This window comes from Hemiscyllium ocellatum, chromosome 16 (assembly GCF_020745735.1).
Source record: "Hemiscyllium ocellatum isolate sHemOce1 chromosome 16, sHemOce1.pat.X.cur, whole genome shotgun sequence".
Lineage (NCBI taxonomy): Eukaryota > Metazoa > Chordata > Chondrichthyes > Orectolobiformes > Hemiscylliidae > Hemiscyllium > Hemiscyllium ocellatum.
In genome coordinates this window covers 70,532,106-70,545,804 of record NC_083416.1, presented here as the reverse complement: position 1 = coordinate 70,545,804, position 13,699 = coordinate 70,532,106, and the positions used below count along the sequence as shown (strand labels likewise).

At 40.8% G+C, this 13,699-nt stretch overlaps 1 protein-coding gene across 1 annotated transcript in view; it reads right to left on the bottom strand.

The window, feature by feature from the left end:
* kif3a (kinesin family member 3A) overlaps window positions 1-11,912 on the bottom strand; it is a 61,300-nt gene extending 49,388 nt beyond the window's left edge. Inside the window, exon 1 of the mRNA XM_060837362.1 lies at window positions 11,765-11,912. Coding sequence (XP_060693345.1) covers window positions 11,765-11,770 — 6 coding nt within the window. The 5' untranslated portion in view covers window positions 11,771-11,912. The remainder of the gene's footprint in view (window positions 1-11,764) is intronic.
* Between the last annotated feature and the right edge of the window lie 1,787 nt (window positions 11,913-13,699).

Sequence of the window (13,699 nt, the reverse complement as noted above, 5' to 3'; positions counted from 1 at the left end):
GATGAAACATCTGAAAATGAACCTTCCAGTTCAGCGAGCAAACCTACATCCAAAACCTCAACCTGAGCTACAAATCTTCTCAAAACTTGCTAAATTCAGTTCTGCATGGTGTTGTGCTCCTCCAGTCTGGAGTCAAATCTTTACATGTAAATAAAATATATTGTCACATTCGAGGCAATTGAAGACAATTTAAGACAAATGAATAGAAGGTCTAATTTCACTTGTTTTTGAATACATTAAAGCCATTGCTGCATACTTAACTCCAAAATATATAATATGCTTACACTTTTCTTACACTGACATCTGAACAGATCAAGCTATAAACACAAATATACCATATATACTCAAGCAATAGTTGCATTTTTTTGACTACTTTTTAAGGTTAAATTTATGGTATTGACTATTACATGGACTATTACATTTGAGGGGCTGAAATTCATACCAGTAAAAATCCATACCATATCATTAGCTGAAGCCCAATTGATCTCTAAACGAATAAAGAGAGAAAAAAGGAATTATGGTAATTCTGAAAACCCACAGCAGAATACAACAGCCAGTAGACTGGAAGATCAGAAGTGGATCAGAATAACCGGCAGACTGGAAAGCTGGAGTGGGACATGACAACCAGCTCACTGACTGTTATCTGTTATCTGTGAAGAACAAGGGTTGATTTTTACACAAGATATATGGAAAAGTCCAGGTTATTTGGCCAAAAATAAGTGGTCAACTTTTACATGAGAGCAACTCATGCTTGAATATATACGGTAATTATCTTCAGAAATTTGCACATTCATCACCTGCCAAACATCTGCAGCACACTAAACTGGTAAATAGAAATGAGACCTTATACCCAAAGGGACCTGGCACAAGTCTTACTACTGCCTGGATATAGGAGGAGTTCAAAGATAGCTCTCAGTGGAGACTGTTGGGATTTAGGTTTACATTGAAATATTGACAGTATTCTCATGATCAGATCTGTGCCTGGTACAGATAAGACATTAGAATTCAAAGTTGCAAACATATTGCAACAATTAAGTGGAATCTTAAAAGATTCAGAGGTGAAGTCGGAATGAAACTCGGATCATAAATGAGAAAGACTGTTGAGGTCAAGTGGAACTTTACAAATTAGTTCAGACCTACTTTTTTTTCAAATAGTTAAAATCCAACATTAGTTATTAAACTATCACATTCGCAAATTTAACTGAGAAACATTGGTACTTTCTTCACTCAGTTCACATAATACGTTCTTTTTTTTTGTTCTTCAGGTGCTCAAGTACTCTACTGCTCATACACCTAGTGTCGAGGAAATTAGTTAGTCTGAGACTTCGAGTGGTTTCAAAGAGCTTTATTTTTTGTGAATACACAGAGGCTGCCACTGTCTCCACTGTCCCACAGCACTCTCTCCAGCTGAACAAACAGCCTTCATTTTATAAAATGATTCAAACAACTTTGCTGTTTACTTAGATTACGTGCAGCACTCAAGTAATCTTGAATACAATAAACCTATAGAAAAGCACAGAGCAGCTACCCCCTTTGTTCCCGATGTTGCTCAAGAACAGAGAGACTAACGAGATTAATATACAACCTCTACATTTCAACAACCTATAACTATATAACCTCAGTCTTTATCCCCATCAGTAATTTTCCACCGCAGCTGTAAGCCAGGTCACCTTTTACCTTTCTTCAGGCTTATGCCTGAAACATCGAATCTCCTGTTCCTTGGATGCAGCCTGACCTGCTGCGCTTTTCCAGCAATACATTTTCAGCTCTGATCTCCAGTATCTGCAGACCTCACTTTCTCCACCTTTTACCTTGGTCAAGTATCACATCAAGCAGCAATATGTCAAGTTTTTACTACTTCCACACTTAGAATCAGTGGCACACTGGTTAGCACTGCTGCCTCACAGCGCCAAAGACCGGATTCAATTCCCGCCTCAGGCGACTGACTGTGTGGAGTTTGCACATTCTCCCGTGTCTGCGTGGGTTTCCTCCCACAGTCCAAAAATGTGCAGGTTAGGTGAACTGGCCATGCTAAATTGCCCATAGTGTTAGGTGAAGGGCTAAATGTAGAGGAATGGGTCTGGGTGGGTTGCGCTTTGGCGAGTCAGTGTGGACTTGTTGGGTCGAAGGGCCTGTTTCCACACGGTAAGTAATCTAATCTAATCTAATAATCCCAACAGTGCTGAAACAGATTATTCAGCCTTCCAAAGAGCATCCCACTCAAACCCATCCTATTGCCATCACCTCGCATTTACCGTGGGTAATCCACCTAGCATGCACATCCCTGGACACCACAGGATAATTTAGCATGGCCAATACACTTAACTTGCATGTCTTTGGATTGCGGGAGGAAACCAAAGTACTCAGCAGAAACCCAAACAGACATGGGGAAAATATGCAAACTCTATACAGACAGTCATTCAAGGCTGGGATGGAACGCTGGTCCCTGGTGCTGTGAGGCAGCAGTGCTAATCACTGTGCTGCCCTCTCCTATTATAATTTATTTCCCCTACTCTACTGAAGGTACAGACAAAATTAACAATTTCACATATCCCAAAAGCAGTTCAGTATTTATTTTTATAAAAGTGACTCAGGACAGCAGTCAGTCAGCTATTTAACAAAAGTCCAAATTGGTCAACTTTCACAGATGCGCACTAATTACTGGTTGATGACAATGTGGAAACAGGCCCTTTGGCCCAACAAGTCCACACCGACCCTCCGAAGAGTAACCTACCCAGATCCATTCTCCTACTCTATTATCCTACATTTACCCCTTACTAATGCACCTAACCTACACATCTTTGGATTGTGGAGAGAAACTAGAGCACCCAGAGGAAACCCATGCAGACGCGGGAAGAATGTGCGAACTCCACACAGACAGTTGCCCAAGGCTGGAATCAAACCCAGATCCCTGGTGCTGTGAGGCAGCAGTGCCAACCACTGAGCCACCGTGCCACCCACGTATGCATGTTTGCCTTCATTGCTCAGACCACTGAGTACAGGAGTTGGGTTTGTCATGTTGAGGCTGTGTGGGATGTTGGTGAGGCCATTTTTGGAGTACTGTCTACAGTTCTGGTCGCCCTGCGATAGTAAGAATATTATTACATTGAAGAAGGTTCAGAAAAGATTTATCAGGATATCCTTGGACCTGAAGTGTTTAAGTTACAAAGAGAGGATGGGACTTTTTCCACCGGAGCACAGAAAGTTGAGGGTTGACCTTATAGAGGTTTATAAAATCATGAGGAACGTAGATAAGGTGAACAACAACGGTCTTTTCCCAAGGCTGGCAGAATTCAAAACTAGGAAGCATATTTTTAAGTTGAGAGGACAAAGACTTAAAAAGGACATGAGGGACAACATTTTTACGGAGAGTGATTTGTATGTGAAATGAACTGCGAGAGGAAGTGGTGGATGCAGGTACAGGTACAACATTGAAAAGACATTTGAATAGATGCTCGAGTATGAAAGGTTTAGAGGGATATGTGCTATATACAACCAAGTGGGACTAGTTTAGTTTGGGAAACTTGGTCAGCATTGGGCGAGTTGGACCAAAGGGTCTGTCTCCATGCTGTATGACTCTGTGACTCTATGACAAACCAAGCGTTGAACCTGAGGTTTCTTGGTCTATCTGGTTTTGCACCAAATCAGGAAATAGGTTTCTTAGCTAGGCTATCAAGGCTCACAACTTTGAATGCCAACATACTCTGTCAACACAAAAGGGAAAGAACTAGTTTTAATCGTGGATAGTTAATGTTTAACATATTAGGTATGTGGTTAGAAAACCTTGGCTGGATGTTCACAAAAGTTTATGAATAAGTTTTATTTTAAAATAGCAATAAATGCCACACCACAAGGATCACATTTTGAAGCAGCTTAACAAATTACTCAAAATTAAAGATAGCCACACCTTCAGATAACAATGATAGGAAAGTATAAACTGTGATCAGTCAATACTTTAACAAGAGCTTATGTAGATGCTACAGTGTAAATGAATGATTACAGAAAATAAATTTCAGACCATGCTTAATTATGCCAACTATAAAAAAGTGTCAGATTAAAGTAAAAAAGTAGTACTTTTGCTGAGTTAGCTTTGTGGGCTAACTCTAGAGACTGGAATGCATAACCTAAACTTACTTGAGTATTCTAGGCCTATTAGACATTAGCCATGTTTAGGAGAACTATTAACATATCTAAATATGGTTAAAAAAATTAAACATATAGGAAGGCACAGGAAAATTGCCACTGTAATTGCTTAAATTACCAGAATTCCTTTTTCAAAAATCTAGATTGACCATACAACTTTGAAACAGTTTGTTAGCTAGAATTATCACCTCCTGCATCCACACACAACTTTTCCTGGAATAAGTTGGAACCGCATTTATAGCAACAGTGCATATCCTGTGGTAAGTGAAAATCACTTTACATAGGCACCAATCCTGTAGCGTGAATGCCCTGTTAATGAATCTATGATTGCAATCACGCCATTGGTAATCTGAATAAGAGATGCTCTAATATAAACATAGAATAGTAAAATTCCATTTTTATTTAGATCTAAGTAATTGCTCACTTCAATCCTAATTTGTGTTATACTTAAAGCAGTATTCTTACAAAAATCAGTAATGAAGTTTGATTTTCATTTGCGGTGGAGGTTCTTGATACTTTACCAAGGGTACAGAGAAAAGCAAAATATAGATGCCTAGGCTCACATCCAAGCAATTTGGGAACCAGCTGAGAGAGCTAAGTTTACTTACTACGAAACATAAAAAGGCTAAGGAGGAATATGATACAGCTTTTAAAAATATTTAAAATAAGAAACTATAAAATACTACTTTAGTACTGCGATAATGATTAAAACAGAAGCAACTTGTTTTAATGATTAGATATTTGCAGATAATAGAGAAATTGAAGTAAACATGTTTGCATGATGAATTATTAAAACCTACTTTGAACTAGCAGCTATTCCATGGTTGCATGCATTAACCAAATTTCAAAGCAAGCCAATGTAGAGAGATAGTAATACAAAGAGACAAAAGCTGAGTAGTGACTCATTTGTAGAGAAATGTATTGGCAGTGGGGTCAGAAAATAAGATAATACATTTTTAATCCATATTAAATAGAACAGGCTAAGTAGTAGACAACAATTCTTTACATTTGTTGCAGACTAACAGGCCTGATACAGGAAAAGTACTTAAATCATTCAAAGAGATTAAGTTGAAAATGCAATCAAGTATTTCATAAAACTAAAGTGACAAGCACTCAGAAAAATGAATTTATTATGATAGTGGTTCGGCAGCATTTCTCTGGAGAAATGGAATTTGATAGGAATTGCAACCATTTTAAGGTACAGGCCAGTTACTGCCATTTACAACTCAGTATCATTAAAAAAAAGTGGGGAATACAGAAAAAAAATATAAACCTATTTATTATCCAACATATCCAGCTTTTGACCAGGCAACACAAAGGTGTCAGGAACCAAGTGAGATGAAGAAACTACACAACATATCTCCAGTTTAAAGATAGTACAAAGCTATGGGATGGTATACTGCAAGTAGGATGCAGAGAAGCTGCAGCGTGGTTGGACAAACTAATTAAGTGGACAAATACACAGCAGATGCAGCATAATGTGGATAAATGTGAAGTTATCCACTCTGCAGGCAAGCACAGCAGGCAGATTATTAACGGAGTGGAAGTAATTTGGGAAAGGGAGATGTGCAAAGAGACCTGGGCATCTTCATACACCAGTTACTGAAAGCAAGCATGGAGATGCAGCAGACAATGAGGAAGGCAAACTGTATCTTGGCCTTCATAGCAAGAGGATTTGAGTACATGAGCAGGGATGCCTTGATGCAATTGTCATACCTTTGGACAGATCACACCAAAAGTACTGTATGCAGTTCTTGGTCTCCTTATGAGGAAGGACGTTCAGGCTAGTGGCGGCATGCGAAGACGGTTTACCAGACTGATTCATGGGGTAGGAGAAAGTGAGGACTGCAGATGCTGGAGATCAGAGCTGAAAAATGTGTTGCTGGAAATACGCAGCAAGTCAGGCAGCATCCAAGGAGCAGGAGAACTGATGTTTCGGGCATGAGCCCTTCTTCAGTTCTGATTCATGGGGTAGTAGGACTAATGTTGGGGGAGAGATGGGATCAGTTAGGACTATATTCACACAAGTAAGAAGACCGAGGGAAAGATCTCAGAAACCTATAAAAGTCTAACAGGATTAGACAGATAGGTGCAAGAAGGATGCTCTTGATGACGAGGGAGTCCAGAACCAGGGGTTACACTCCCAGGATAAACAGCTTTTTAGGGAAAAAAAAAGACCAAAATGTGTATCAATTAGGTATGTGTCCAGCAATTATAGGCTAGATGGGTTTGCCATGGTAAATGTGGAGTTAAGGGGATAGGTAGGGGTCTGGCTGAGATGCTCTTCAGAGGGTCAGTGCAGACTCAATGGGCTGAATGGCCTCTTTCTACACTGTAGGGATTCTAAAAAGATGAACTTCTTCACCCAGAGTGGTGACTTGAGAAATTCTCTGCCCAAAGAAACTGTTGAGGCCAAACCATTGAAGAATTTCAAGAAAGATAAAGCTACAGTTGTTAGACTTAAAGGGATCAAAGGATAAGGGGAGAAAACAGGAATGGGAATTGAGTCAGATGATCAAGCAAGATCATACAGACAGCATAACTGGCTTAAAGGGTTGAATAGCTTACTCTTGCTCTGATATTCTATGTTTCTAAGCCATTTTGCAGATCTAGTTAATGAGTTAAGTAACTTTATCTTATATATTCTCGGTGTCCAAAAATTCCTGTTTTCCTATAAGCATACTAGTGCTGAACCATTAAGTACTTATTAAAATCATTTAAAATTTAGATGAATTGTGTAATATTATACAGAATACACTATTAGTATTCAGATTTTTTTTATTTCCTAGAGTAATCATGCAGGCACGTGCTAAAGTAAATGCATGAACAATTATGTTGGAATATTTGATGTTTTACAGCAAGTTTTAATAGGTTCACTACTTCCAACAACTTTAACTTATAAAGAATCCTTATTGTATGAAAAATGCAAAATAAGGTTGAGCCTTATTAATGGTTGAATAAGGTTAAAGGGTTAGAAGAGATAATTTTGCTAAGACTTTTAAACAAAAAAAATTGAAAGATACAACAAAGAAGCCACAGACAGTATGGTCTTGCTGCAATTTAGACTCAAGGCAAAAGCAGAGCCAATGGACAAAAGACTGCAACAGGAAGAGGTCACAAAAGAAAGCGGCACAAAGATGCAAATAGAATTCGCATTTCAGAATGAGGATTTGAATTCAACTTGTCAGCAGTCAGCCAGTGAACAAAAACAAATGAGGAAAATAGTCATGAGGAAATTGGAGCTGCTCCATAAAAGATGCATACAACCAAGTTTTGGATAAGAAGGGAGTGGGAGTGTAGTAAGAGTGATTCCATAGGTTAGCATGTAGGTCATTAAAGAAATCAAATCTACAGTTAAAAAGAGTTTAAGGATCTCAGTCATTTAAGAGAGGAGAAATGCATGGAGCAATGCCATTGTAAAGTTAAGTGGATCTGCAATCCTCATCTCGGGTTAAACAGAATGTCAAGATTGCATGCCGTGGAAGGTGAGGCATGGGCACAAAAGACTTTAGTGACAGCTAAATACTTAGTTTCAGTTTGTTATTAAATGATTATCCTATGGATTGTTATTAAATGGTTCTAGCTTCATTTGTGGGTCTGCAGAGAGGTAGGAGTTAACCAAACAAAAAATTGTACCCACAAAGTTGAGGAGAAGTCTCCCTGACTTTGTCATTAAACCAGCCGACAAGGTTGATGCTGTGGTTCTCTGGCATACTAATCTCTGCATACTCCTTCTATTTCCCCTTGGACCATGACCCTACTGTTAAACATATGTCCATAACTGTCACCAAACAGTCCCCCAACCCCGTACAGTCTGCTTCTATCTTCTCCCCAAAGTCCACAAACAGGACTGTTCCTACCCCACTGAACTTACTTGTTCGTACCTCAACTCTGCTTTCTCTTCCCTTATCCAGTCTCTCCCACTTACACCTGTGGTTTTTAATGGTTTCAGAATTTTCAGTTCACAGGCAGCAGTTGCATCCTCTTCACCATGTACACATAATCCCTTTACACATCTACCCTCAATCAGCATTGTCAAAGGGCCATCTATTTCTTCCTGGAAAGAAAGTCCGAACCATCTCCAAAAACCCTTCTTCACCTGACCAAGTTCGCCCTCACTTTGAATAGCTTCTCCTCTAATGTCTTTCACTTTCTTCAAGTCAAAGGTGGCCACAAGCACCTGCATGGGCCATAGTTAGACCTGTCTTCTTTTTGAGATATGTGCAGCTTCCTTGTTCCAATCCTACTCAGGTCCCTCCCCACAACAACTCTTCCTCCAGTTCATTGATGACATCATCAATGCTGCTTCCTTGAAATTCTGAATTTCACTTCTGCTTCCATTTTCCACCCTGCCCTCCACTTTACCTGGTCCATCTTCAATTCCTCCCTTCCTTAACATCCGTTTCCATCTCTGAGAATAGGCTGGACACCGATATCCATTTCAAACAAATTAACTCCTGTAGTTACCTAGACTACACATTCTCACACCCTGCTTCTTGTAAGGCCTCCATCCCATGCTCCCTGTTTCATCATCTCTGTCACACTTGTTCTGACAGTGCCACATTCTGTAGGAGGGCATCAGAAATATCCACCTTTCTCCTCAACTGAGGATTCCCTCTACCTTAGTCAACAGGGCCCCTGTTCGATTCATCTCCCACACTTCTGATGTCACACGTTCACTTCACTCCCACAATAACAATAGTCTCCCTGGTCCTCACTTATCACTGCACCAGCCTCCACATCCAAAGAATTGTAAGCCATCAGGATGCCACTACAAGACACATATCTCCCTGCCCTCCCTTGACAGCATTCTGCAGAGACAATTCCATCCAGCACATTTTGATTCACTCCTCCACCATTGCAAATTCCTCCTCACACTCCCAGGACACTATCCCATATGATGACTCTTCACCATTCAAGGCCCCAGACAATGCCAGGAGTAATTTACCTGCACTTCAATCTAGTTTACTGTATTCACTGTTCACAGTGTGGTCTCCTCAGTACACAGACTGGGTGACCACTTTGCAAAACACTTACGTTCTGTCTGCAAGGATGACCCTGAGCTTCTAGTTGCCTGCCACTTCAGCACACTGCCATGCTCCCATGCCAACATGTCTGTTACAGGTCTGCTGCAGCATTCCAATGAGCCACAGTACCAGCTTGAAGAACAACATTTCATTGTCTATTTGGGAACCCTGCAACCTCTAGGGTTCAACATCAACTGGAATAACTTTAGAACCTGATTCCATCCTTCCATGATTGATATATTTTACACACACACACAGTCCTGTTAAGACATGGGTTGTTTTCAGTACAGCTCACCCATTCTCTCCTATTCTCAGCTCTTAATATTATTTATTTAGATTTTCTTCTGTCCTGGCCTACCATCCATATTCTCCTTGCAAATCTATCCCTTTCATGTTTCTCTCTCTCTGGGCAATATTTCAACCTATATACTCTCCCCCCCCCAAACCTCATCTTCAGCATAAATATGATGTTTTCCTAGCTGCTAACAGTTCTAGTAAAGAGTCACCAGATTCAAAATGTTAACTGTATTTTCTTCCCCAGGTGTTGCGAGACTTGCTGAGTTTTGCAAGCAATTTCTATTTTTGTTTCAGATCTCATGCATATGTAGCTCTTTGCTTAATATTATTAAGGGCAAGTTGGTCTGTGTTAAACATCACCAAAAGACTGAAGAATAGAGATGCTGTGCCAATAGTGGCTTTTTACCTGAGATTTTCACGACTTACAAAGAAAAACAGAATGTTGAAATTGGTGAAAACAGATACTCCTGAAATCCAAACTAAACTTGATATCATAAATTTAAATACAGTGGAATTTCTTGACACTGTTACAAACATGCACAAGCTCCGATAAAAGTACAATCAGCAATAATTAACAAGCATAAGAGAACTATAAGAATGTTTGATCCTTGCTTTAACCTGCAAATTAAAAAGCCATATTCAAGCACACCAAGTAAAAATATTGTAAATAACACTGTATCATGAAAAGTAGGATAACAGGCTTTATTGCTCTTTTCCACCATTTCCAAAATATGCATCCAATACTGAACACAGAAAGTGCAGATACCAATGGTGGAGAAATTTGAAAACAAACAAGATTTTTTTTAAACAGTTAAGACAGCATTTAAATGAAAGTGATGGTGACAGGGACTTGACTTTTAGATGATTTCATATTCAGGACAAGACTGCATTGAGATTCTAAATGCTGGAACAAAAGCAAAGTACTGGGCGGCACAGTGGCTCAGCAGTTAGCACTGCTGCCTCACAGTGCCAGGGTTGAAGTCCCACCTCAGGCAACTGTTTGTGTGGATTTCCTCCGGGTGCTCCGGTTTCCTCTCTCAATCCAAAGATGTGCAGGTTAGGTGAATTGGCCATGTTAAATTGACCATAGTGTTAGGTGTGTTAATCAGGGGTAAAATGTAGGTAGGTTGGGGAATGGGTCTGCGTGGGTTACTTTTTGAATGGTTGGTGTGGACTTATTGGGCTGAAGGGCCTGTTTCCATACTGGAAGGAGTTTACTGTTTATTCCATGATTCTGATGATCCAACCAATTATGTTTTCTTTTTCAATTGTTTTTCCATGTTGCCAATAGATTCTGGCACTCCCAGCTTAACATCACATTTAAGTCTTGGTAAATTTCCCTGCACCAACTTCACTCCATTGCCCCACATAATTTTATATACATTTGCAAGTACTAATTTTTCATTTGTGAACCTAACTTTATAACTGATCCAGCTCGTCCAGCAAACGTTTAACCGCATCGTTCGTGCTAGCTGCCCCTTCAAATCTTGCATAAATTATTGAATAGCTGCAAAATAATAACGAAATTGGGGTGGGGGAAGAGACTGAACCACTCCCATGAAATTGCACTCAAAGGAGCGGAGGGCATATGCAACGAGACTCAGGGGAGGGGAAACCTGGTCATCTAGCAATATTTCAACACGGCCATCCATCAAAACATGGTGCAACATCAGTCCTGGAATTGCAATCCTTTACCCTGGTCAAGCTCAGACACCTTTCCATTTCGCTCCTATGGGCACGGGCGTGATCAGCTTTTTAGTCCCCACGTATTGTTTACAGCAGATTCCTGTTTGCCGTTTGGGCTTGGCTCACAGCCTTTCTCCTCTTGTGTGTCTGTCTGTGATATATGCAGCACAGACAGGTCTGCCTACAGATCCCCGCTTCTCAAACCCAATCCATCATGATCCCTGGGGGGGGTGGCTCACACAATTCCAACTGATCGCCCGCCCCACCCTTAAATAAATGAAGAGAAGGATCAGAGGGGGAGGAATCAATCTTTCAATCCGCTCGCGAGAGATGGTGGGGAAAGGCAGACAAGCTGGCGAAACTGATTTAAGGAAGGGCGCTACCCAATTTCTGCCGCATCCCCACCCCATGCAGGTCGGCTGGTATCCGACCGGTCGTTCGGTTTTCCAGATTTGCTCCAGACCGAGGCCTCACTCCGCAATGGGAGATCTGAAAACCAGCCCGAGACCCAGACTCGATCTCGGCAGTTAAATAGAGGCCTTTCTGCCACCGCCCCCTCCATCCGCCCAAAGCACCCCGTTATTGTCTGCAGACTCGCGCCCTTCACTCACCGGCATCTTGATCGTCGCCGCGGCGCTCGAGAGTACATTCAAATTTGAATCCAACCGTCGTCGCCAGTGCCGCCGCCCGTACACACGTTCACCCTCCTGCCCACGAGCCCACCCCGAACGGCTCGAGCCTAACTGCCCCCAAGCTTCCCCTTCGGCTCCGCTCTGCGCATGCTCATTGCCATCCAACATGCTCAGAGTCCGCCTTCTAGGTATGATAGACGGCCCAGATTGACCTATTAGCGTGGAACGGCCCGCGGCGCCACCAATCAGAACGGAAGAGGGCGCGCGTCTGGTTTCCATGGACACCGCTGACAGACAGAGAGGAAACCAGCCGGAGAATTAACAATGGCCCAGACGAAGGAAGAAGAGGAATTGGGAGATGTGTGTAGGTAGGAGAAAGTGAGGATTGCAAGATGCTGGAGATCAGATTCGAGAGTGGTGTGCTGATTCCTGATGAAAGGCTCTTGCCCGAAACGTCGATTCTCCTGCTCCTCAAATGTGTCGGTACCTGAGTGGGTAAAACACAATGAGTCCGCATACACATATTAAAGGACGGTGAGGAATGAAACGCTTTCCATTTCAGCCAGCAGCTCATAGCTGCACGTCTGATAATTGTCCATGCCTGTGGTTTCTCTGAATTTTGTAAATATGTAAATGTTTGTAAATATGGCTTTATGCCAGCAAGGGTGAAACTGCTGAAACTCATTTCACATAAACACAAACAGTAGGCTGAACAGATTTCCTTTCCTTGAGACTTGGGTAGATTTTACACCTAGCCACCACATAGAAAAGGCAATTGTACCAATCAATGGTATATTTCATGCCTGATTTTAATACTGATTTCATTATTTTAAATGCAGTTTAATATCTTAGTATGACGTGTTCAGATGACAATTTTATACTCAATAAAACTGAAATTGAGTTCGAAAAGAAAGCAAGAAAACTGCTAATTGGAATAGCTAAGAAAAAGAGATTTCACGAGTAGCTAAAACGTGCATCTGTGTTTTAAAAAAATTATGATTTGGAAATGCCGGTGTTGGACTGGGGTGTACAAAGTTAAAAATCACATAACACCAGGTTATAGTCCAACAGGTTTAATTGGAAGCACGCAAGCTTTTGGAGCGCTGCTCCTTCATCAGGTAGTTGTCTAAAATTGTTTTGATGAGTATACAAAAGAAAACTTGCAAAAATTAGTATGACCTGGTGTGTACAAGTATTGAAAAAGGAACACGGTAACAGTTGGAAAACAGATCATCCCTTCAGGGATGAGACATAAGAACTAAAATTGGGAAACATAGAAATGGTAGAGTCATGGAAGAGATTTTTTGTACTTGCAGTTAGAGTAGAAGGGAAGAAAGGCACCTAAGAATAGTAAAAAAGCTGCGCTAAAGGAAAAAATTTAAAACATTCATGATCTGTACAGAAAAGGCATGAGAAAGCTCATGGGACTCAGGCTGACAAGTGCCCTGGATCTGATGGTTTGCATCCTAGGGTTTTAAAGGAAGTGGATGTGGAAATTGTGAGAGCATTTAGTGTCATATTTAAATATGCCCTAGATTCTGCAAAAGCCCCAGCAAATTGGAAAACCACATTATTTCAAATGTTTGCAGGTAAAGGGACGGCTGGAAAATGGGAAGCCTTCAGAAATGAAATAACAAGAGTCCAGATAAAGTACATTCCTGATAGGGTGAAAGGAAAGGCTAGTATGTATAGGAAATGCTGGATAACTAAAGAAATTGAGGGTTTGATTAAGAAAAATAAGGAAACATATGTCAGGTATAGACAGGATAGATCGAATTAATCCTTATAAGAGTATAAAGGCAGTAGAAGTGTACTTAAGAGGGAAATCAAGAGGGTGAAAAGGGGACATAAGATAGCTTTAGCAAATAGAGTTAAGGAGAATCCAGAGGGTTTTTACAAATACATTAAGGACAA